Below are 25,833 nucleotides of genomic sequence, written 5' to 3' on the forward strand. Positions count from 1 at the left end.
GGTGTCTTAAGTGGAAGTCAGTAATGGCATCGCAGTGTAGATAACAACTTTCTTCGAAATATGCGCTGCAGTGCTCGATTCAGGACATCCCGAAGTCCCCGAAACGTTCGTACCGAGATCGAGTGTCTCCGCTCCTACCAAACGCAACGACGCTACACGACGGCGCACGAAAAAGCTGTGCAGGCACCTCGCGTGGAGCGGAATAAGCAAGAGCAAGTCTCTCCACGGGGATATCAGTCATACCGATCTCCGCCCAAGGGGTTGGACTAGTTTCTCAAGCTTTCTCCTAAACACACACACACAAGCAAACAAGTGTTTATACACGGTAATAATCAAATATTTGACAATAGCTTGTCCAGTTTGAGAGGAACTTGTTCTACTTTGCATTGTGTGTCTGCATACAAATAAATTAAAAAATAATTTATATATATATGTATATATATGTGCGTGTGTGTGTGTGTGTGTCAAGCATACATTTGTGTGTTTGTTTGTTTGTTTGTTTGTTTTTATCTCTGACCTTCCTTAACAGTTTTTGTGGGCCATCTGGTATGTTGCAATGACCACTGGTCATCTAAAAATGCACCAGCATATGGCATGGACTACGAATTTCTGACCTGAGATCAGCACTGTGCTCCTCCTCCAGTGGTCATGGGATGCCTCTCCGGATTAGACCATGGCACCAGGTCAGCTCAAAATTCTAATAATATCGAGTAAGAAATAACAGACGTACATCAAGCAGCGAGGTGAAGAGCTGACAGGGAGTTGGTCCAGCGTAAGATGTATGGGAGAGCACAGCGTGGCGTTGGAGTGTACAGAACAACGGCAGTGCCAGGGGCCATAACCTTGTGTTTACACTCCACTCTCCTGCAGCTCACCCGGTAGAGCAGGTAGCAAAAGGTGGCAGCGAAACTGAGATCATGGGTTCTGTTGCCAGGGTGCGCTTGTGAGGGTGTGCTGGCTTAGAGTGTCTGACTAATGAACCGCGCAGTCTCAGTGCTGTTGCAATCCTGTGGTCTTTTATTTGAATGTAAAGCACTGAACTAGTAGGAGTACCAAAGGTAACTTTTAATTAACTGTTTATGTCTACTGAATGTGCAGAGATGAGTTTAAGTTGATTACATCTGAGGTATAACATGACCATCGTCTTATTTTATGTATATAGGGTTTGATACATAAGGGCAATTTACAGCGGTGCTTTTAATTTTTTTTTATTTTACGAAGAATGTCTTCCAGAATGCCCAAGAACAAATTCACTAAGAGATGTTTTAATGACCCAGAGTCTGGGGAAAGTGCATATGCCCTGTGATTTACATCTAGAACTCCCACTGCAGTGGTTTGCATAATTCCAGAAATTCTTAATTTATTTTGTAAGATTTGGAAAAGCGCAGGCTGCTGGAGCACTAAGTGCATCGCTATGGTAGAGGGTGACTAATGCTCTTTATTCTGTAACATGAATGACACCTTGTCCTTTGCTTTGAGTTTTTCGATAACGGCTAGATTACTCGCTCAACGCCCTGTCGGCCGCTGGGTTTTCTTGTATTGAATGATTGTATTATTTAAATATTTCAAAGTATTTTAAGTATTTCGAATCAAAATGTTGTATAAGAATATTCTAAAAAAAATATTTGTTTATTTATTTAACTATTGAAGGTAAATTATTTTATTTCGTTGTTATCGCTTGTTGTTTTTATTTTAAACGATTGCTTCTGGACCGGAACACTTTTTGAGGAGGAATGCGTATTAGACGGACACTTTAGAGTGATACGCAAAGCAGCAGCTTCCTACTGGTTGACGTGGTTTGTTTATAATGGCAGATGTCAAAGTGGACATTTCGTCTGACAGTTCAAGTCTTATCCCCAGTAGTGGCAATGTCTCCTCGCAACCTAATAATCCTCTGTCCAGAAAGCTTCATAAGATTTTGGAAACCAGACTGGATAATGACAAGGTGAGAGATAGTCTGATTTATAACTGGCTCCTAAGAGAATTGATAGCTTGGAAGCTAACTTAGCTAACGTTACACTAGCTAACCTAGCTAACCGAAAACCTAAAACTAATCATTATGTACAGCTAGCAGTATTGTAGCTAGCTAGTACCGCGCTGTTATTGATGCAGCAGTCTAATACAGAATTAGGGTCCTGCTAATGTAGCTAGCCATGTAGCTAATGGCCAATCTAACTGAGGTTAGTTAGTTAGGTATGAAGATTTGTGTACAGCATGACCCGCTTAGTGGAGATGTTGGTAGGCCAAGCTCATCCTTCGTGTTCATCCTTCGTGTTCATCCTTCGTGTTCATCCTTCGTGTTCATCCTTCGTGTTCATCCTTCGTGTTCATCCTTCGTGTTCATCCTTCGTGTTCATCCTTCGTGTTCATCCTGTCAGGAGATGCTGGAGGCGCTGAAGTCCCTCTCGGGTTTCTTCACCGAGAACAGCCTGCGCACACGGCGAAACCTGCGCGGCGACATCGAGAAAAGAAGTTTAGCCATAAATGAAGAATTCGTGCGGATATTTAAAGATGTGAAGGAGGTACGCTGCTGTCAAGTTTATCCACTGTGTCGCTGTTGAGAACATACATGTAGAAGCACTCTTGATATCTACCGTGTACATGTAGAGAACATACATTTGAAGCACACTGATATCTACCGTGTACATGAATAGAACATACATGCAGAAGAACTCTGCTAGCATTTGTGTAGCAGTTCAGAGAAGGTCTGTCCTTGTATAACTTTACTCAATTTTTTCAGGACCTTGAGAGTATTCATGGAGATGTTCAAGCCATGAGCTCATGTTGTGGAGAAATGACCAACAGGCTAAAGGTAGGGTGCTGTTTTAACGTGATACAACCTTCAGCAGGCTGTGATGGGTAAAGTCAGAACTAAGCCAACTGACCTGAGTGGTCTGCTGCTATGGCGTTGTGTTGATTGTGTTACTCTGCATTGTGTTGATTGTGTTACTCTGCGTTGTGTTGATTGTGGTACTCTGCGTTGTGTTGATTGTGGTACTCTGCGTTGTGTTGATTGTGGTACTCTGCGTTGTTACGTTTGATTGTGTTGTGTCGATTTGTGTTGCATTATGTTGTGTTGTGTTGACTGTGTTATGTTGTCTGCTGTATTAACTGGCTTCTGTTTCTTTTGATAGGCAGCCAAAGAACAAACCCAGGACCTGATTTTGAAAACCAACAAACTTCAAGGAGAAAAGTGAGTATAATTCTAATGAAATGTTGTGTTGGGTGTGATCTGTGAGTGATAAACAGATTGACCTTAAGGGTTTTTCGTCATGATGTTTTAAAAGGTTTTGAAGGCTTTCTCCAACTAGTTGACATTGTAATTCTTTAAATTAGCTGTACAGAAAAAAAAACTTTTTATAATACTATTTTTCTTGAGTCCGATGCAATGTTTTCTACTTGTTTCCTGACACCTTTGACATATAACATCCTGACTTCTAAAGGGTTAATATCCTACATTTTTCATTTCTTTTGTATTCTTCCTTGATGTCCAATTACACTGTTTTTTGTGGCTTTATGTTCCAAAAATCAGTCATAATTAATTTTTACACCACCACTTACCAACCTTGCTTTATCTCTTAGAATTAAACAGGCTCATGTATTATTTATATATATTAGATAAATAAATTTGTTCTGATTGGCTGCCCTTTATTGCGGCTCATTCAAAATGCACTCAGAGTTGAAACAACCTGAGAATTGCCTGAGTGTAAGTGGGCGGGGCTAAACTGGTGTGGGCAGAGATATGAAAATTAGTTGTTCACATCACATCATCTTGGAGTGTTTTTCCGAACCCAGGCCCACTTGTTTCGAAAGTTCGTAACGTTTGGTCAAGTGTGAAAGCTGTTTTGGAGTCCAGGAGTGGTCCACAGCACCGATCTCTGGTCCGTTTGAAATCAGAGGTCTGGGGTTCCGTTGCGTGTGAGGAAGCCGTCTGCTCCCAGGGCCGCGTGCGGGGCTGCGTGGTTGGTTCTGGTTTTGTAACGTCGCTGCCTCGTCTTATTGCGTTAGCGTTACTTCCATTTTCAAGCTTTGTGTGCTTTACGAGTAAATAAATGCTCAGGTACCTAAAATTTTAACTGTATTTTACAGGAAATAAGCAATCTATAGACGCACAGTGCAACAAAACTCTTTTCTTACGAGCATCTTGTTCGCCAGTGCTCCTGCATGGTGAAATTACATGTATCCCAAAAGCGCTGCTACTCGCCGCCTGAGTGTATCCAAGTAAAATAATGAAAAGCAGCAAACCTTTTTGCGCACCAATATGCAGAAAAGTGATGTATGGAATCGCGCAGATCACATAGTTTTGCTTGAGAGCAAAACGCCGATCACAGACGTCTCCCTGAAACAAACCCAGACTCAGTCCTGGGACAAGAGTTAAAACACCCTTAGATTTCATATATAGATCGTATGGACTGGAGGAGTTAGGGTTATTTTAACATAATTTACATATTCAACATTCTTAATTTGAATAAAGAGAGGAGATTCAGGTCTCTGTGGTAGGGGCCCTTTAAGGTTCTGATGAAGGTTTTAATTTGGTTTGACTTTGTCCACATTGCTGTGTTCCCTTGTCTAATGTTTATGCCTGAGGAATGTGAATCAGCATCCACAGATTTGTAGATAGTAGCAAATTCACCTCCTAATGAGCTCTAGTGAATGATTAATAAGCCAACAGGAAATTGTGTCTTACTTCAGTGCGGCATGTGTAATTAATTCTCTCATATCTTGTGTTCGCTCCTCGTTTTGAATTCAGAGACGATGGTGTTCAGCAGATAACCAGCACAATGCGGTGGGGGGGCTGCGTGCAGGCCTCAGTGCTGTGGTCCTGCACGCATGCTTGAAGTGCCGGGGGTCTCGCAATCAGCGGGTGATGCACCGATGCCCTCAGATGAACTCCATCACTGCATCAATTCTCCACCCGTGTGGAGCTTTTACGGTGCTTGGTGGACCCACTCTTGTTTATAACCATTAAGAGGCCACCAATAAAACTCATCTGTGCAGAATTCATTGAAGATGGAGAAAGAGATAGAGAGAATAAGAAAGAGAGTGAAAGAGACAAAATGAGAAAGCACCTTGAACTGAGTTGAGACAGAGTGAGTGATTCATGCAGAGAGTGCGTGACTGAAAGAGAATTTGAATGAGTGATTGGACCAGGTCTGAACAGAGCAGATCTGCCTTGTCTCTGATTGGCTGGCTCTTTGGCTTCTCTGTGCGGGTCAGAGAGGCGACCGCAGTGATTGACAGCTGGGGACTCCTCTGTCCAGCAGGTGGGCTTAAATTCACACAGATCTGCTACAGACAGAAACATTTTGAGAGGGTGCTGTCAAACGATAGTGGTAGAACCTCTTCCCACTAGGAAGAAAACCTAAGCAGATCTGTGTGAATTTATGCTAACTGTCTCCTCTCTGACCCGCACAGAGAAGCCAAAGAGCCAGCCAATCAGAGACAAGGCAGATCTGCTCCAGTTTAGTCCCAGATTAAGGGTCTTGGTTAGGGGCTCAACAGTGGCAACTTGGCAGTGGTGGGGCTTGAACTGGCAACCTTCTGATTACTAGTCAAATACCTTAACCACTAAGCTACCACTGCCTTAACCAGGCCTAACACAAGACAAATACACAAAGATCGAAGATAGAATCTCAACTATTAACACTCGGTTTTTCCCGTTAGAAATATCTCTTTAGGGTCACTGTGGGGTCTCTCTTATTTTGTCCTTTGCCAGTTCATGGGCCTTTTTATTTATTTATTTATTTATTTTTAAATTTTATTATTTTTTTACAGAGCATGACATGAAGGTAAAAACTTAAGATAAATAGTAGTAATGTTAGAAGTACTGTGGTACTGAGGGCCCACTGACGCAGAACTGATGGCCTGCCATCTCTGGCTTTCACGTGACCTTTCACATGACCTTTGTTTTGTTGTTGTGACTGTGGGAGTTGTGTAGCTTGGTTTGTGTTGGGGGTGATGAGTGTATGAACCCCACCCACGTACTGGCCCACACTCATTTAGACTGGTTATGTAGATCTTGGGGTGTGTGTTGCCGTGTTTCTATTTTAATCAAGACTGGCCTTGACAGCTGTACGTGTTAAAAGTAACCAGCTGAACTGTCTGAGGTGAGAATCCTCAGACTGGGTCTTAAATAGATGAATCATGTCAGTTCTGTTTGTGTAGGTCACTCCCATCTGTACATAAAAGTCTGATGTTTGGCCTTCCGTATGCAAGATAGCAGAGAAAACACACTGCAATTATCTCATTCTTCTAATTGGACACACACACACACACACACACACACACACATTGAGGATGTTTATCGCTTAGATTCTACTCTTTGTGTTTACATCAGGCTCAGTTCGCCGTGTGTGATAATACCCACAGTTGATTGAGAGAATCAAATGTACAACATTTTAACAAGAGTGACTTAATATTCATGACTTAGTATTTATGACTTTGCCATGAAAGATTTATATTACAATAATTTACCTTTTTCTCCCTCTGTGTAGTAAGGAAGTGCAAACATTCAAAACCCCTGTAAGAGTGCAGATGGTTACCTTATTATAAATATGTAAATTATTACAGTATACATTATTATAAATATGCACTATTGTTGTTTTTAGCAACTCAAGCACATACAACTCCACTAACTACACCATCTACTCCACTAACTACACCATCTGCTCCACTAACTACACCATCTACACCACTAGCTACACCATCTACTCTGTCTGCTCCACTATCTACACCATCTGCTCCACTAACTACACCATCTACACCATCTACTATGTCTGCTCCACTATCTACACCATCTCCTCCACTAACTACACCATCTCCTCCACTGACTGCACCATTTACTCTGTCTGCTCCACTAAATACACCATCTACTCTATCTCCTCCACCTGACACTGAAGACCAGACAGGCTGAGGTGTGCAGGGATAACCCAGGTCATCACACCTCTCCCTGGATGTCCTTGACCTTGTCCAGGGAGGGAGAGTTTTTGCTCAGTCATGTCCTTACATTGAGCTTGACATCATTGCATAACTTTACTGTCCAATTTCTGTTGCGTATTCTAAGGACTGCCTTGCCCAAGGTTTTCCAATTTCCTGCACAACTCCGAGAATGCCCTGTGTGTGTCCCAGCCTTGAGAAGGGAATCATTTACTCCTCTTCACACAGGAAACAAAGGCTGATTCTGGCCAGTGCTCTCAGGACTGAGCGCAGCCCCTGAAACCGAGGAAGCTCGTGATGTTGTGGCTTGTCATATGGAGAGTCGTTACGATACCTGAACATGAGGACTAGGAGGAGCTGGACAGAGACACCAGAGCTCCGCCTGTGGCATGCGGAGCCTTGCTGGCTAACGGCCTTGGAAACATGAACTTGATTTCCATGAGTTTTGCTATTGTACCAAAAAACCAAAAAAAGTTAACAGCCCTTATGGTGAAGGAGGTATTATCAGGATCTGAGCGTTGGTCGTGTCTCTGAGCTCGCGCCAGAGCCTCTCCACCTCGTCTTTGTGCTGTCAGTGTCTGAAGGTCTGATGTATGTGGAGACTGAGATGTAGACTGTGGAAACCGTGCTGTTAGTAATCTGCTATGGTTGTTTGAGGAGGATAAGGGCTGCTGTAGTGTGATGACCTGCAGAGTTGAGGCTCCACCTGCTGGGTGTGAGTGGGACTCTGAAACAGCTGGAACTAAAACACGAGGTGGGGGGTTGGCACGGTCAGATCTCCTCATCTAATACAGCCTTCTACAACCCTTCCTCTGAAGATCCCAAAGCTAGGTGTACTGTTTTAAACTCCAGCAGGGTGGGATGAGCAGTTGACCACATGGCTGGAGCGTGTGAGTACAGGCAGGGCCACAGAGACGAGGGCTCTGCCCCTAGCTTGAGCACGTCCCCTCTCTGAAAACCCACCACCACCGTCGCTCTCTCATGGTGATAGGTGGTCCTACCCTGAAGCCTCTAGCTCTGGGGCTGTCTCCTGGACGCTGTCTCCGGGACGCAGCGGATATCTTGCAGAGATTTGAAATGAAATATGGAAATTTGTCATTTCTTTGTTGTTGTTTTTCTTCTTCTTTGTTTGAAGATCATCGCTGCCATCTAGTGTTGTGTCTGTGTACATTTTTAAGATAACAGACCTGTTAACAGCTAACAAAAATTGTGCCTCTCCAGGGAAATCAGGTTTTTTCTTTGTTTAATCCTGTTATTCACTGTAATCAGTTTAATTACTGTGCTCTCACTCTGCCAGGTCATGTTCAGTGCCTGGGGTTAGTGGGCAGGAGGAGGTGAGGGGGTATTAGGAGTGAACACTGCCAGGTTATGTTCAGTGCGTGGGGTTAGTGGGCAGGAGGAGGAGGTGAGGGGGTGTTAGGAGTGGACACTGCCAGGTTATGTTCAGTGCGTGGGGTTAGTGGGCAGGAGGAGGTGAGGGGGTGTTAGGAGTGGACACTGCCAGGTTATGTTCAGTGCGTGGGGTTAGTGGGCAGGAGGAGGTGAGGGGGTATTAGGAGTGGACACTGTTAGGGCAGTGGAGGGGTATAAGAAGGGGAGTTGATGCATTAAAGGTAACTTATCTTAAAAGTCAGAGCCTGTGACACACTCCCTCTCTCTCTCTCTCTCTCCCTCTCTCTCTTTCTCTCTTTCTCCCTCTCTCTCTCTCTCTCTCTCTCTCTCTCTTTCTCTCTTTCTCCCTCTCTCTCTCTCTCTCTCTCTCTCTCTCTCTCTCTCTCTCCTCTCTCTCTTTCTCTCTTTCTCCCTCTCTCTCTCTCTCTCTCTCTCTCTCTCTCTTTCTCTCTTTCTCCCTCTCTCTCTCTCTCTTTCTCTCTTTCTCCCTCTCTCTCTCTCTCTCTCCCTCTCTCTCTTTCTCTCTCTCTTTCTCTCTTTCTCCCTCTCTCTCTCTCTCTCTCTCTCTCTCTCTCTCTCTCTCTCTCTCTCTCTCATTCTCATTTCCCCCCCCCCCACCCTTTAGTCATCGTCTGGAGGTTCGGACACAGGTTGCCCAGGCCTTTCTCTCTAAGTTCCAGCTGTCCAGTGAGGAACTGTCCATCCTACGTTGTTCTCGGGATGGTCCCATCAATGAGGTAACCTCACACAGTCTCCGCACACACTGACATAACCTCAAACAGTCCTCTCTCATACCACCTCCTTCTGTCTTTGCACACAACCTTTAACCCGCAGTAGAACAGCAGTCAGCTTTTGTCTGCAGACTTTTGTGTTTTCAGTGAGCACAGGATAGTTCATAGTTTCATCCTGCCTCTTCTTAGGATGGTTTTACACTAGAGCTTTTTCCGGATCCAGGAGCGCTTGCTCAACGAGTTCAGTACATTTGGTTGTGTGAAAACTCAAATCCAGGAGCAGTACAGAGATCCGATCTCGGTGGTTTGGAGTTGCCTTGAGCAAATTGCTGCGCTGCACTGTGAACTTGGATGCTTTCCATGTGGGGCTGCATGGTTGGTTCATTTTCTAATGTGATTCTTCACTTCACTTGTCAAGTGTTGTGATGGCAGGGAAACGCTGGCAATGTGCTTGATGTAGGCCAGTGCGTGTCCAATAAAGCCCCACTATAATAAGACTGGAGAGGTGTGCTGTAGTACACTCACCTGTTTGGAGAGAGTGCTGGCACTAACCCTACACGCTTAAACTCTGTCATATGAGGATGAGGCCACCCAAACAGTGCTGTTCTTCTCCAACTGAGAGCTTTTAAGAACATTAATGATGGTGGATAATAGTTTACAAACCGGTCCCTAGAAACGTGATGTATAGAATTGAACGCTGGGTTGAGATGGAATTTTTCTGGTGAGATCAAATCAGTGATAATGAACCCCTCCCTGAAAAGAGCCCCAGACCAGCCCTGGGTCCAGGCTCACGTATTCAGGACAGGTGCAAAACAAATCGCCCTTATGTGTTTTGTAAAGCCTCTCTTAGGTCCAGCATACATGTTGAGTTTCCTCATCACAAATTTCAAAATTGTCTAGGAAGACATGAGTGGTCAGTGGAAACCAAATGTAGTGCAGCGTTGTTAAATAACGATGTCAGTAGGTGGCAGGAAGTGAGCGAATGGTTCACTTTTGACCTCTGTTCCTGTTGACCTGAAGGATTTCTTTAAAGCCTTGAATCGGGTGAAGAACATTCATGAAGATGTGAAGGTCCTGCTGAGAACTAATCAACAAACCGCAGGGTGAGTGTGTGTGTGTGTGTGTGTGTGTGTGTGTTGTGAGGTTAGGGCAGAGGTTCCTCTGACGTGTGTGTGTGTGTGTGCGTGTGTGTGTGTGTGTGTGTGTGGTAGACGTTCATCTGACATGTACAGTCTGTGGGTGTGTGTGTGTGTCTGTGCATGTGTGTCATGTATGATCTCCTGTGTTTTACCTAAGACTGGAGATCATGGAGCAAATGGCTGTGTTACAGGAGGCGTCATATGAGCAGCTGTACCGCTGGGCACAGAGTGAGTCTCTCTCACTCTCTCTCTCACACACACAAAATATAAATAAAACACTAAATATGTTTGTCAAACTAGCCCAGTTTTTAGGAAGACTGTTTGTGTCCTTCATGTTTCTCTCTCTCTCTCTCTCTCTCTCTCTCTCTCTCTCTATGTCTTTGATAGATGAGTGTCGGGGTTTGACGCAGGAGACTTGTGATGTTCCCCCAGTGTTGAGTCATGCTATGGAGGCTCTGCAAGACCGGCCTGTTCTTTATAAGTGAGCACGCACACACACACACACACACACACACACACACACACACACACACACACACATACATACATACACACAGAGACAGCCCCCATCTCTCTACAAACACTTCATCCCACTGCTTCTCCAGTGCAAAACCACACGCTGACCTTAGTGAAATGAGCCTGTAATTCCTCATATTCGCCACATGGTGTCACCACATGGAGTCATCCTACCTGCAGCTTTACAGTTCACACCACAGACACGCAGCTTTGTAAGTTGTAAAAGGATGTCATGCACAAATATGTTTGTTATCTATCTTGTCTTTCCCTGCCCTGTTTCTTAGCATTGCACTTCTGCTCCCTGCCTGCAGGAGGGGCTGAAGCAGAGTGAAGGAGAGAGCAGCCCCTCTGCCTGTGGTCACTGCAGTAGTGTTTAATCTACTCCACCTACTTCCCAGTTCACAGATCCAAATGGGGCCGAGTGTGTGTGTGTAGGTGTGTGTGTAGGTGTGTGTGTAGGTGTGTGTGTAGGTGTGTGTGTAGGTGTGTGTGTAGGTGTGTGTGTGTGTGTGTGTGTGTGTGTGGGTGTCTGTGCGTGCCTATGTAGGTGGGTGGGTGTCTGTCTGTCTGTGTGTGTGGGTGGCTGTCTGTGTGTGTGGGTGTCTGTGTGGATGTGTGTGAGGTGACTGCCAACCTTAAGGATTTTTCTCTCACTACTTTTGGAAGTCATGGCTAAGTTCTCTACATTCTCATTAGTGTTTGTCCCTCTCTCTCTCTCTTTCTCTCTCTCTCTCTCTCTCTCTCTCTCTCTCTCTCTCTCTCCCTCCCTCTCTGTGATTGGCAGATACACGTTGGATGAGTTTGGCACAGCGAGGCGGAGTGCGGTCGTGCGAGGTTTCATCGACGCGCTGACCCGAGGGGGTCCCGGAGGCACCCCCAGACCTATCGAGATGCATTCACACGACCCGCTGAGGTAAGGCACTCCACGTGCACACCCGCGCTATGGGCGCTACACGTGCGCACATCTGAACGTGCACACACGCGCACACACACACACACACACACACACACACTATGGCCGCTACACGTGCACGCCCGCGTTATGGCCGCTACACGTGCACGCCCGCATTATCTCCTTCCCTTCGCTCTCACCAGACTTCTGAAAAGCACATTGAACAAACCAGCGGATGGCTCTTTATATCTAAATATAAGGCTGTTGTTTCCAGCTAATTGGGGGTCATTCTGAGAGCCAAGCCATCGTTTAGCGCTAAAAGCTGATCCATATTGCATTACATCACGCACACAGCTCTCAGCACTCAGCACTGGAACGGTTTCTCTATTCTTTTAGGTGAGCTTTTGCCCTCTGCTCTTTCCTGTGTGGCACTGCCGTGTCTGCAAATCCAAATCCAATTCTGGCTTATAAACCCATTATAAACACCCTGATCCACATTCGGAGAGTCCTCACACTCCCTTCAGGGAATCGGTGTGTCGGGGGTTCAGAGGGGGGTCGGCTGCTGTGATGTATGGATTTCTGGACAGTAGTTGCTGTTCTAACATCTTCCCCTAACACCAGTCTCTGGAAATGTGCAGAGAGAACATTGGGTTTTCTGCCTAACGCCCATGAGAGGAGAGCAGCTGTTCTCAGAACTGCAGGACTTCTAACCTCTCTGCCACACTGTTACAGAATATAACACTAATGTAATCATAAGCCAGAGGGACTGTGTGCGTGCGTGCCTGTGTGTGTGTGCTTGCGTGTGTGACTGTTAGTGGTTCTGCTATGTAATGAGACTGTGCAAGTCAAGACATGTCAGTTTTAACTGTGTGTGTGTGTGTGTGTGTGTGTGTGTGTGTGTGTGTGTGTGTGTGTAATTGGAATAATTATAACCTGCTGGTCTAACCTTACACACACTTCCCTGCATCATTCTCAGGTATGTGGGTGACATGCTGGCATGGTTACACCAAGCTACCGCTTCAGAGAAGGAGCATCTGGAAGCACTCCTCAAACAGGTGACAATGCCAGGTACAGCTCCTACACCCACCCTGCTCCACCCATCTCATCCACCCACCCATCTCCACCTGCTCATCATGAAGCACTTTGCTTGCTGAGATGATGAAGGACCTCTGTCTGAAACGTCCTGTTTCCTGTAGTGGCGTACTATAAACTGTAGACTGTAAAATGTAAAGTGTTTTCAATAAATACAATGTGCAAGTTCAAACAAATAAGTCAAAGTAAATAAACCACGGTGAAGGATTGGAGGGTAATTGTACTGATTGATACTTTTGATTTATTCACTGTTGAATTATTCAACCATCCTGACTGGTTAGTCCCAGCAACACTGTTGTATACATCCTTGAACACGATGGCAGTGAGATCTTTAGAAATAAGTGATTGGAAAGATCAGGAAACACACGCTTATAAACCCTCAAACATTTATGCACTCAGCACACCAGAAAGTCTGGAGTTGTGTGTGTGTGTGTGTGTGTGTGTGTGTGTGTGTGTGTGTGTGTGTGTGTGTGTGTGTGTGTGTGTGTGTGTGTGTGTGTGTGTGTGTGTGTGTGTGTGTGTGTGTGTGTGTGTGTGTGTGTGTTTTGACTGTAGGCGTGGAGAACTGCCTGCAGGACGTCGTTGGCCACATAACAGAAGGTGTGTGCAGACCACTAAAGGTGAGAGGATCTTTAATGAAACACCTTCACACTGTCACTGATCTCTGATCAGCCTTTAGTGCACTGACTGAGTTAATCCTGAAAAACCTTCATCTTCCCCACTCTCATTAGACCACATTATGTATTAGTGTTTGTTTTATGGATAATGTACTAGTGTTTGTATTTTGGATCATGTTGTAGTGTTTATGGATTATGGATTGTGTATTAGTGTTTGTATTATAGATTATACTGGAGGGTCTCTTATTAGAACCTGTGTGACGTCGCCTACCTGTGTGACATCGTGTGCCTGTGTTGCTCAGGTGCGTATCGAGCAGGTGATCATTGCAGAGCCAGGTGCTGTGCTGCTCTACAAAATCTCCAACCTGCTCAAGTTCTACCACCACACCATCAGGTACCGCTGGCCTGCTCGCTGTTGGGAACGCTAGCGTGCACCTTGCTGTGCTAATATATGCCTTCCTCAGCTAACACACACTGCTAATCTAATATATGCCTTGCTAAGCAAGTTTCGACTTGCTAAGATAATGTGTGCCTTACAACAACAACAACAACAACAACAACAACAACAACAGCAGCAATAATAATAATAATAGTCGTTTTATATATATAGCACTTTTTTTAAAACAAGGTTTGCAAACTGCTTTTACAGAGTATAAATAAAATGAAATGTGAAGATATTAAAATAAATAAATGAAAGATATTAAAATAAAAATATAAACTATAAAGTAAAGTTTATTAAGGTAAAATAAGATCAAATATAAAATATAGCAATGAAAGTAAAATGCAGAGCTCGCAGGTCAGTTAAAGTTCATCGGAGTAGATGTTCTTAAGCACTAGTGCGAAGTTCACTTATAAATTTGTTTGTTTCTGTCGTGTCGTGTTTGCCCCCCGTGTTTGCCCTTTTGCTGGATCTGTCCACGACCCTGTTCCATCTTCCCCTTTCCCCTTACTCACAGGTAACAGTGAGTAAGACATAAAAACATCCTGAGTTTCTTTAACTACTAGACTAGCAGTGCCGGTGGATTAACGGTGGATTAGATGGCTGGTTTCCCCCGAGTGGGGGAAGAGTTCATTATGTGTAGTTTCTTCACTTTGGTTGTCATTCATTTTTCTATGTATTCATCCCTCATTTTTGGTCATCATCTTTAGGGTTTAAAATTAAAATGTAAAATCTCAAGTTACTATATTTTTTAAGTGGTTTCATATGCAATACAATGCAAAATAAATTCCCACACACACAATATCAGCACTCATCTTATTTCTCCTGTTAGCGATGTCTATACGCTCAGTAGCTCTGTGGCCAGTAGACAGAGACATCCTCAGTAGTAAGAACAGTTGGTGGGGAGACGCTGAGATTAGCATGTTCCTGCTGGCAGATCTGAGCTCTTCAGGAACATGGTGTCAGCATGGCATGTCTTAAGACACTCGATTCTGAAAGACACTGGACTCATTTGAGTGTCTTAACATTCTCGGTCTCGACACCTGTTTGTTTAGTATATCGTGGAGGGTAATTGGGACTTCTGTTGGGACTTGGCACACACTTAAACTAATGTTCATTTTGCTAAGATGACCTGCATCTTGCTGAATGTGTTGTGCTAAGCTAACAAGTGCTTGGCTAAGCTCACGTGCACACACTCTGTGTCTCTTCGCTGTGTCTGTCTCAGCGGCATCACTGGCACCAGCGCTGCAGCTCTGTTGATGACGATGGAGGAGGCTCACGTCCTCAGCAAGAAAACATTCTTCAACAGTCTCAGTCTCCATGCCACGCGCCTCATGGACAAGGTCAGGGGACTCTGCACCACTGTGCTTCAGCTGTCTGGATCCTGGTTCTCTTTACCCATAATTCACTCTAAAGGGTTGGTACACAAATGTGATTGGTGGCACCTTAGTTTACCAAATAGCATTTCAAACACTCTCGTTTTCCATCTGAGTGTACAGAAAGTTGTAATAATAATATGACCAATATAACTAATATTACAAGAAAGAATCGTCTCAGGTGGAGACGATTTCCAATTAAACATTTCTTCATCTTGAGTGCAAGTTACATTTCATGCCTGTGTTGGTGTTAAAGAGTTAAACAGGTGTGTTTGTGTTTTTCGTATACTACCTGGCCGCATACTACCTGGCCGCATACTACCTGGCCGCATACTACCCGGCCGTATGATACCTGGTCTTTTCTAGCCCCAGATAAGCCTTTAGAATTCAGAATCAGGTCGTTATAGAGCCGCATAACCCCTTTTGTGTCTTTCCTTTCTGTTATTGTGAAACCCTTGAGGTGAACAAACTCTTAAGGGCTTGTACCATGTAGACAGCAGGACCGCACGCCAGCGTTTAACAAGCCACACAACGGCAGCGCCTCTTAAATCACCACCAAAATATCCTCGAACACGGCTGCGCTTCCTCGGAAGCTTGCAGCATCGACGGGCGCATCGATCGGAACAAGACGGCCTCGCTCCGTGCTCGGCAGAGAGAATTATCGCCTTAGCAGCGCGCTAATTGAATCAGCTCGGTCTTGGGGAGGTTGGGCATGAGTGGCTGTCTCTGAGCTTGGAGCGCTGACCAGGGCTAACGAGCTGTATTAGAGGCCGCAGAGAGAGCCAGTGTGGAGGGCGTGAGGCAGCGTGGGGTGTTTATTAGTGAGCAGGGGCTGGAGTCACTCACGCTGACACGCTCTGGACCAGAATCGAGCAGGTGAGGAGGGAATCGCTGAGAAATTCTCCGAGTGATCGTCACTGGGCTGTAGTGTGGAAGCTCTCGGGGGGGCTAATGAGGCTCCTCTGGGCAAGAAACAAGAAGGAAAGAAAAGAAACCTATTTTTTCCCTCACACCCCCCTCTCCTCCTCCCCCAGGTGGAACTGCCCCCTCCTGACCTGGGTCCCACGACCTCGCTCTCCCAGACCCTCGCTCTCCTCAGGGAGGTGCTTGCCTCCCACGACTCCTCTGTGCTCCCACTGGATGCTCGCCAGGCTGACTTTGCTCAGGTAAAGTACACCACACATACTACAGTACACATACTACACCACACATACTACACCACACATACTACACCACACATACCACAGTACACATACATACCACAGTACACATACATACTATACCACACATACTACACCATACATACTACAGTACACATACTACACCATACATACTACAGTACACATACCACAGTACACATACTACACCACACATACTACACCACACATACTACACCACACATACTACACCACACATACCACAGTACACATACATACTACACCACACATACTATACCACACATACTACACCACACATACTACACCATACATACCACAGTACACATACATACTATACCACACATACTACACCACATACTACACCATACATACCACACCACACATACCACACCACACATACCACAGTACACATACTACACCACACATACTACACCACACATACTACACCACACATACCACACCACACATACCACACCACACCACACATACTACACCACACATACTACACCACACATACCACAGTACACATACATACCACAGTACACATACATACTATACCACACATACTACACCATACATACTACAGTACACATACCACAGTACACATACTACACCACACATACTACACCATACATACTACAGTACACATACTACACCACACATACTACACCACACATACTACACCATACATACCACAGTACACATACATACTATACCACACATACTACACCACACATACCACACCACACCACACATACTACACCACACATACCACAGTACACATACATACCACAGTACACATACATACTATACCACACATACTACACCATACATACTACAGTACACATACCACAGTACACATACTACACCACACATACTACACCATACATACTACAGTACACATACTACACCACACATACTACACCACACATACTACACCACACATACTACACCATACATACCACAGTACACATACATACTACACCATACATACTACACCATACATACTATACCACACATACTACACCACACATACTACACCATACATACCACAGTACACATACATACTATACCACACATACTACACCACATACTACACCATACATACCACACCACACATACCACAGTACACATACTACACCACACATACTACACCATACATACCACAGTACACATACTACACCACACATACTACACCACACATACTACACCATACATACCACAGTACACATACATACTATACCACACATACTACACCATACATACTACAGTACACATACCACAGTACACATACTACACCAAACATACTACACCACACATACTACACCATACATACCACAGTACACATACATACTATACCACACATACTACACCACACATACTACACCATACATACCACAGTACACATACATACTATACCACACATACTACACCACATACCACACCACACATACCACACCACACATACCACAGTACACATACTACACCACACATACCACACCACACATACCACAGTACACATACCACACCACACATACCACACCACACCACACATACTACACCACACATACTACACCATACATACCACAGTACACATACATACCACAGTACACATACATACTATACCACACATACTACACCATACATACTACAGTACACATACCACAGTAAACATACTACACCACACATACTACACCATACATACCACAGTACACATACATACTATACCACACATACTACACCACATACTACACCACACATACTACAGTGCACGTACTGCAGTATACATACTACAGTACGCATACTACACCACGCATACTACACCACACTTACTACAGTATGCATACTAAAGCACACTATATACATATAAAGTACACTATGTGTCATATATGCTATAGTACATACAATGTATACTAGGGCACATACTAAACCATATACTAATGCACAAAAAGCAGATTAAAACATTTATTAGTGTTTACTAATGTGCTAAATCGTGTGCAAAAGTGTGTATTAAAGCGTGTGCTAAAGCACATATAAAATGCTTTTTGGTCCACAAACTATCCAGCACACGACACTCTCCAAATCCACACTTTACCATCATAAAAAAGAACCTTTTGTCTGAGAGAGGTCTGCTAAGGACAGGAGCTACCTGTGACCATTCCTCAAATCCCCACCAGGGCTTAGATTACTGGAATTGTGTACTGTTTACCCAAGAGGTCCACAACAGAATCACCAAACCCACTTCAGAAGACATCAGCTTCTCATAATCTCCCCATCCTCAGTCTCTCCAACAAATGGCCCGATTGCGACAAGCTAAAAGGTGCCCAGAGCCAGAAGAGATGATTGTGCACACAATACAATGGAAAGGTTAAAGTGTGGGCAGTGGAAGAAAATAACAGCCAATCAGAGAGCTGCCTGCTCATCCATGAGAGCTAGTGAGGTGTTTGTGATAGTGAGGTGTTTGTGATGGTGAGGTGTTTGTGATGATGATGAAGATGATGAAATGTTTATGATGATGATGGTGAGGTGTTGATGATGGTGAAGTATTTATAAAGTTGAGAGGTGTTTATGATGATAGAGTTTGATGATGAGGTGGTGTCGGTGGTGAGGTGTTGATGATGGTGAAGTATTCATAAAGTTGAGAGGTGTTTATGATGATAGAGTTTGATGATGAGGTGGTGTTGGTGGTGAGGTGTTGATGATGGTGAGGTGTTGATGATGGTGAAGTATTTATAAAGTTGAGAGGTGTTTATGATGATAGAGTTTGATGATGAGGTGGTGTTGGTGGTGAGGTGTTTATGATGGCTTAGGTCTGCCCTGCAGCCTCCTTGACTGGGCTTGCTCACCTTTACTGATAATAACTCTATATATGGGTGATGGTTTAAGTGCCTAAAACTATCCTGCCTGCCTAATTATCAGCAGTCCCAAGCTAAGATGCTGCGTTCCGCATAGACACTGGCGAGGAAGTGAAGGGTGGACCGAAGACAAGTGCTGGGGAAGTTTAGCCTGGCCATGCCAGAAACCTTAACAAACCCAAAGTGTTATTCTAACCCACTGTTTATGCAGACCTACTGACCTCATATGTCACTTCCTCCACGTTCCTGCTCTTGGGGCACAGGACGACGCTGCGCTCGCAGAGTTTTGTTCTGTTTGTCTGATGTATCAGTAGCATAGAGTTGCTTCTCTGTGCAGGTGCTGTCATGTGTCCTGGACCCACTGCTGCAGATCTGCACGGTGTCCGCCAGTAACCTGGGCACTGCAGACATGGCCACCTATATGGTGAACTCTCTCTACATGATGAAGACCACACTGGCCTTGTTCGAGTTCACTGACAAACGTCTAGAGATGCTGGAGTTCCAGGTATGGTGTGTCAGACCTGGAATTTGAGAAGTTCAGATATGTCTCAAACATGTTCAGAGGAGCAGCTTAAAAAAACTCAGAATCACAGCCTGTCAGTTATGTAAACTTTTCTCGTGACATGTTTGCAGGTTCAGGCTGCTGTTCAGTGTAATGCCTGTTTTTCTAATAAAAGACTACATGTATGTTTAAGGGCATGTATGTGTACACGTATGTTTAAGGGCATGTATGTGTACACGTATGTTTAAGGGCATGTATGTGTACACGTATGTTTAAGGGCATGTATGTGTACACGTATGTTTCAGGGCATGTGTTTATCTTTGTCGTCTGTTGCGATGTGTGTTAGATTGAGGCCCACTTGGACACGCTGATCAACGAACAGGCGTCTTACGTACTGACTCGAGCAGGACTCGGATACATCTACAGCTGTGTGCAGCAGCACAGCACCGAGCAGGTGGGTACACCTCCCCCACTCATCCCCCAACACCTATTCCATTTGCTGGGTTGAACTCTATGATAATATGCATAACTTTTGAGTGTGTGTGTAAATCTGTGTTGGGGGTGGGGGTGTTTGGGGTTTGTGTTTCTTGTACAGGGTGTTCTATGCACTGGCCACGCCTCTCAGCCAATCACGGCTCACTGAACTTCTTTTCTGCTTTTCCTTGTCCGTTTTCTCCTTTTACAGGAATAGTCTCTTTTGTTTACATAGCCTCGCTTTAGACCGTTACCATGGTTATTCCATGGTAAAGCTCTCATTAATAGACGTGTGTGTGTGTGTGTGTGTGTGTGTGTGTCTTTTCTCTTAAGTTTTTTAGACACCAGGAAATGACCATGAGATTGTTAAAGGTTATTACCCATTTATCATATGTCTGATTTCATACAGTTACATTTCCTCTCTTCCCAGGACGTTGTTCTCTGTCTTTTTTTAGCACAGTGCAGGTAGACATCCTTATTGTAATGTTGGCCTGCCCATCTCTGTGACTATTTTGTAAATTCTCTATTTTACTATGATGTTTTGTTTATCACACACTGGGCCATCTGGATTTGGGAATGTTTAGGGTCGTGGTCAGTAACCTGTTACATGTTGACTCTTAAAGGTGCTTTTGATTCTCCTGTTATGTCTGCATCCATATGAGTGGAGCAGAGGTGCCCAGAAAGGAAAAGGTGAGACAAATATAGAGAAAGTCAAATAGGAAGAGAGTCGGGGAGAGGCAGAGCGAGGGAGAGGCAGAGCGAGGGAGAGGCAGAGCGAGGGAGAGGCAGAGCGTGTCCTTAGTGGCTCTGCAGGTCTGCGTGCGCCCCAGGAGAGAAGACTGCATGGTGACTGTCTCCAGACACCTGCTGACTGCATGTGCAGCTCAGCATGCCGGCGTCTCTGGCGTCTCCGGCGTCTACCGAAGCGCTCCACGTTAATGACAGGCTCTGCCTGCGCTCCACTACAACGGCTTCTCGTGCTCCTGACAGGGAAAGGCTGTTTTCCTGGGGCTTGTGTGTGTGTGTGAGGTCCGTGGTGTTGTTGTTTAGTGCTCTCATCTCTTTGATTCCATATTCAGCTTCTGTATTCTCCATCTTCTTTCTCCTGCCATTTCAAAACTTGCTTCCTTTCTTTGATCGATTGATTGAGTCTAGAATCACACAATCTCACACACTAAAAATGCACTCGGCGTTTATTCCTGAACATGTAGCTGAATCAGACAAAGCTCGACAAACTAACAGTGGAACGCATGGACTCTCGTACAGATAAATGACCTTTCCTGTCTGTGGTTCCTTAGAGGTGACGTTATTCTGTATCTCCCACTTTTAGCTTTGGTTTTTATGTGTGTGAGAAAATTGTCTAAAGAAGTGTGTGTCACAGTGTCTCTCTCTCTCTCTCTCAGGGTCCTCTGTCCAACTTCCCCAGTATGGACCCGTCATCTCTAAAAGCAGCTATGGTGGGCATCCCTGGGGACTGTATGCACGTGCAGTCCTCGTACACACATGTGTACACACATACACACACATACACACACATACACACACACACACACACACACTGCATGGGTACTGCGCACACGCTCTTGCTCACACATACCCACGCACAACACATGCACTGCACAGGTACTGCATGTATCCTGTACATGCATACACACACACACACACTACATGGGTACTGCACACACACTCATGCTCACACGCGCACACACACACACACACACACACACACACACACACACACACACACACACACACACACACACACACACACACTGCATGGTTACTGCACACATGCTCGTGCTCACACACACACACACACAAACACACACACACTGCACAGGTCCTGCATATACACTGTGTACAGTGTTTGTTTGTTTGTTTGTATTTCTCCACCTTCTTTTTGCTGTCGTGTCCTCTCCTCTGTAACTCTGTTCTGTGTGCAGGTCCAGTTTGATGGTTACTTGGCCTCTCCTGATAGCTTCATCATGACGCAGCTGAACTTCCTGCTCAGTGCAGCCATCAGGTGAGCGTCTAGCCTCCCACCTCCCCGCACGCTTCTTTAAGACTTCCTCTGTCCGAGCGTCTGCTTCGTGGGCCTGGCACTGATGTGTTTGGAGACTTTTTCGCCTGCTTGCTGCAGGAGGAGGCTTTTAGCATGAGAGTGGCGTTAGCTGTTTCAGAGAGAAGCACAGTGCGACGCACCTCTCTGACTCAGTGTTACTGGGAAATATGGCATACTGGAGGAGCACTCAGTGTCTGCCAGGTTAATGTTCTCTATTAATGGAGATGGACAGACTCGCAGACGGGCCGACCGCAGCTAATTACCTCTCGCTCCGTTTCTCTCTCTCTCGTTTATGTGGTCTCCAAGCACTCGCAGACTCCACAGCTTTCCCGCCTACACACAGCCACTACACGTGACTCCACGCTGTAGGGCTTTCAGACCTAACCCCTGCATGCACGCGCCAGCGATTTAAACTCCACCTTGGGCTTTGAAATTAAGTATTTACAGAGGCAAATTTTGTTTTGTGCGTTTAGTTTCTGCGTTTAAATTCCCCATGCTGTCCTCTCCGGAGACTTTAAGGGCTGTAGATGGCACTGTTAGCCCCTTCATAGAGATTCCATTTGGTACAATTGATGCCTTTTCAGATCGCACACATCACAACAGTATCTTTAGGGTTTTGACTGATGATAGCATTTCAACATCCATTTGGGGAAAGGAGTTTGCATATTATACAGTTAATATTATTATTGTTTTATGTTGTTGATGTTGTTGTTTTACGTTGTTGTTGTTGTTTGTTGTTTTACTTGCTCCGTCTGGAGTATTTGTTTGCTGAACGTTGCTCAGTGTTTCTCTAAGAGCTTGAAATCTGCATTGGTTATGACTTTAATTTTAACACCACAATAAAACTGTGGAACAGACACAGATTATACAGATTAGAACTGACGGGGTTTCTGTCTCTTTCACAGAGAGCAGATCTTCAGGCAGTCCACCGAGCTGGTGTGTCGTGCGTATGGAGAAGTGTACAGGGCTGTAACTGACGCCACCAACGGCTACCAACAGCCTGAGACTGTGTTACATCGATCCCCTCAGCAGGTCCAAAGCCTGCTGTCCTGAGTCTGTAGTGCACACACACAGACACATTCCCAGCTGTGACATCCAACGACTCGGGTAATGAACACTGGCTGGACCGCAGCACTCCACAACTGGACTGTATGTATGTGTGTGCACGTGTGTGTGTGCATATGTGCGTGTGCATGCGTTTGTGTGGGGTATGTGTGTGTGTGTGTGGGGGGTGTGTGTGTGTGTGTGTGCGTGTGCGTGGGGGGGGGTGTATCCTTCTCTTCTGCTCCCACACTGTTGTGGAGAAAAGACTGTTTGAGGAACAACAGCTCGCACTCTGGAAAAAAACAAAACATATTTTTCCTCTCCACATGAGCAGAGATTCCCACTGGCAGAGAGAACAAACCACACACCTTTTAGCACCACACACACACACACACACACACACACACACACACACACACACACGCACCCACATACATACACACACATAGATACACGCATATGTATGCACAAGTGCACACACACACCCACATGCATATACACACGTATACACAGATACATTCTGCGTATATATGCATGTTTGTGCCATTTATGCTGTATTAAACAGCCAAATGGAGGATCCCCCCCACACACACACACACCCCTGCAGAGCCCTATCTAACTCAGCTCCAGACTATAATCTCAAATGATTCTGCCATTCTTAGTGTTAAGTCTTATTTTAAAACCATATTAAAGTTCCCATTAATGTGTGTACTGGTGTCTTCTGTATTTTTCTTTTGTTGGATGTGACTACCCAAACCGAGCACTGGCCAATGGCAATCTTGCTTTCTCACCTATATTTAACAGAACTCTGAAAAGCAGTACAATGGAGAAACTGCTAAATTTCTCTCACACTAATGATAGAAGCTTCTGTGGGGGTTTTTTTAGTCCTTGCTTGCTTTCTTGTTTTAACGGAAGAATACCGAGTGCTGAACGTCACAGCAACCTCGGGCTGCAAGACGACAGGGTCTGAGTCTGCATGAGCGCGTGACCCCTGAGTGTTGGGTGCCATCACGGAGGGTCACATGGCACGGGAACAGGACTCTCCCACAAGGCCTGTAGCTGAGGGCATTTGACAAGCCTCGCAGCCCAGCAAAAGTCCAGCAAAGATGGAGTGTGACCTCATTGCTCAAAGTGGCGTTCCTTCAGAATATGGCTCATGGATTCTATTTTAAAGTGAAGTCGTGCAAGTCCAAGTGAACACACAAACAGAGAGAGAGAGGGAGAGAGGGAGAGAGAGGGAAGGAGGGGAGAATGGGAGAGGGATGGAGAGAGAGAGAGAGAGAGAGAGAGATTCAAAATTATACACGATTTTGGACAGAGGCCCTTTATCAGCTGTGCTATCAAAGTTCTTCTGAATTAGTAGTAGGAGGAGCCAGTTTATATATGAAAAAGTAGATGTTTAAATCAGAACATTCATTCCATGTAGTTCTAAAGGTCCAAGAGTATAGATCAGTTCTTTTTTTCTTTGAGTTTCCTAATTTCATTGCTGCCATAGCAACAACTAAGATATGTCATTAGTAAATGCAGTGTCCGTTAGTATTAAAATGTCTCACCACTGGAAACGACAAATCCTTGTTTTTCCATGTTCGGTAAAGTTATGGCTCCCGATCCCAATATCTTACAGATGATTCTGTAAAGTGCAGCAGCTGAAACTGAAGTGCTGAACCTGGAGGGCAGTGACATCATATTAATGAGACTGTGTCATTATAACAGTGATTTTTTTTAAAAACATCAGTATTACACATTTAGGCCAAGGTATGTTTATTTGTATAGCGCTTTCATATACAGACGCAGCTCAACATGCTTTACATAGACTTAAAAAATGTAAATAATAAAGATCATTACATCCTGAGTTCTGTCACTCAAGATTTTGCAAAAATAAGAAAAAAATATGTTGAGGGATTTTTTTCCCCCTCTAATATTGTTTACAAACAGTTATCATTTCCTCTAAGACATGAGACTTATCTCTGTATCTGCAGAGCTGCCAGTGATGTTGAAGAGGACTCCTTCTCTCATGTAGCTTTGTACACTTACAGTTAATGCAGTGATCAGTCCTCACTGTGATTGGTGCAGTAATTGGTGTCTGTGCCTGGACCAGAAGCAAAGTCCCCTTAAAGCAGACGCTGTTACACACAACTATGACTAAGTGTTTTTATCAATGGTATGAAAAGGTCATCGTGTTATTTCTGAATGTATACATGAGCTTTCCAACAGCCAGTTAACTCCAAAGATGCTTCAGTGCTGAACTTGCCTGTAGCTCACACCATCCACTTCCACTCAGCAACTTTCTTTCTAATGTCCTGTCTGTGATGTTCTGTGTTCCTGCCATGATGCTGCATTTTCCTTCTAAATCTAACGTTCCTTCAGTTGGTCTGTCCATGTAGCTCAAAGGGGGCTTATTCCAAGTCTTCCAAGCTAATTGTAGCCTGGTCCTCCACCTTCCGAGCGGCTGTTTGCTGTGAGCAAGGACAGAGGTTGCTGTGCTGTGTGTAACATTAGCTTAAGGGAACTTCGTTTTGGCCGGTGTGCAGAGGTGGACACACCAGGCCTTCAGCACGTGGCCCAGGCCATGCTAGCTGCCATGCAGC

The 25,833-nt window shown here is 44.8% G+C and overlaps 2 protein-coding genes across 4 annotated transcripts in view; one reads left to right on the forward strand and one right to left on the reverse strand.

The window, feature by feature from the left end:
• Positions 1-401, reverse strand: part of LOC113578637 (LHFPL tetraspan subfamily member 6 protein) — a 43,385-nt gene extending 42,984 nt beyond the window's left edge. Inside the window, exon 1 of one of the 3 annotated variants that reach the window (XM_035534194.2) lies at positions 1-316. This exon is cut by the window's left edge and continues 2 nt beyond it. The gene's annotated coding sequence lies outside the window, so the exon portion shown is untranslated. The other 2 variants (XM_035534193.2, XM_081700559.1) reach the window with 2 other exon arrangements.
• A 1,354-nt stretch (positions 402-1,755) lies between these two features.
• On the forward strand, positions 1,756-23,956 carry cog6 (component of oligomeric golgi complex 6). The gene is made up of 19 exons (XM_027012016.3): positions 1,756-1,945; positions 2,379-2,522; positions 2,741-2,812; positions 3,135-3,193; positions 8,954-9,065; positions 10,080-10,162; positions 10,356-10,426; positions 10,586-10,679; positions 11,499-11,627; positions 12,583-12,674; positions 13,254-13,318; positions 13,618-13,709; positions 14,980-15,097; positions 16,165-16,296; positions 19,501-19,668; positions 20,012-20,119; positions 21,543-21,596; positions 22,083-22,162; positions 23,107-23,956. The coding sequence occupies exons 1-19, from the start codon at positions 1,808-1,810 to the stop codon at positions 23,252-23,254; spliced, it is 1,959 nt and encodes a 652-aa protein (XP_026867817.2). The 5' UTR covers positions 1,756-1,807; the 3' UTR covers positions 23,255-23,956.
• The last annotated feature ends 1,877 nt before the right edge of the window (positions 23,957-25,833 follow it).

The sequence above is a fragment of the Electrophorus electricus genome, chromosome 17, assembly GCF_041902795.1.
Source record: "Electrophorus electricus isolate QZ-2024a chromosome 17, ASM4190279v1, whole genome shotgun sequence".
Lineage (NCBI taxonomy): Eukaryota > Metazoa > Chordata > Actinopteri > Gymnotiformes > Gymnotidae > Electrophorus > Electrophorus electricus.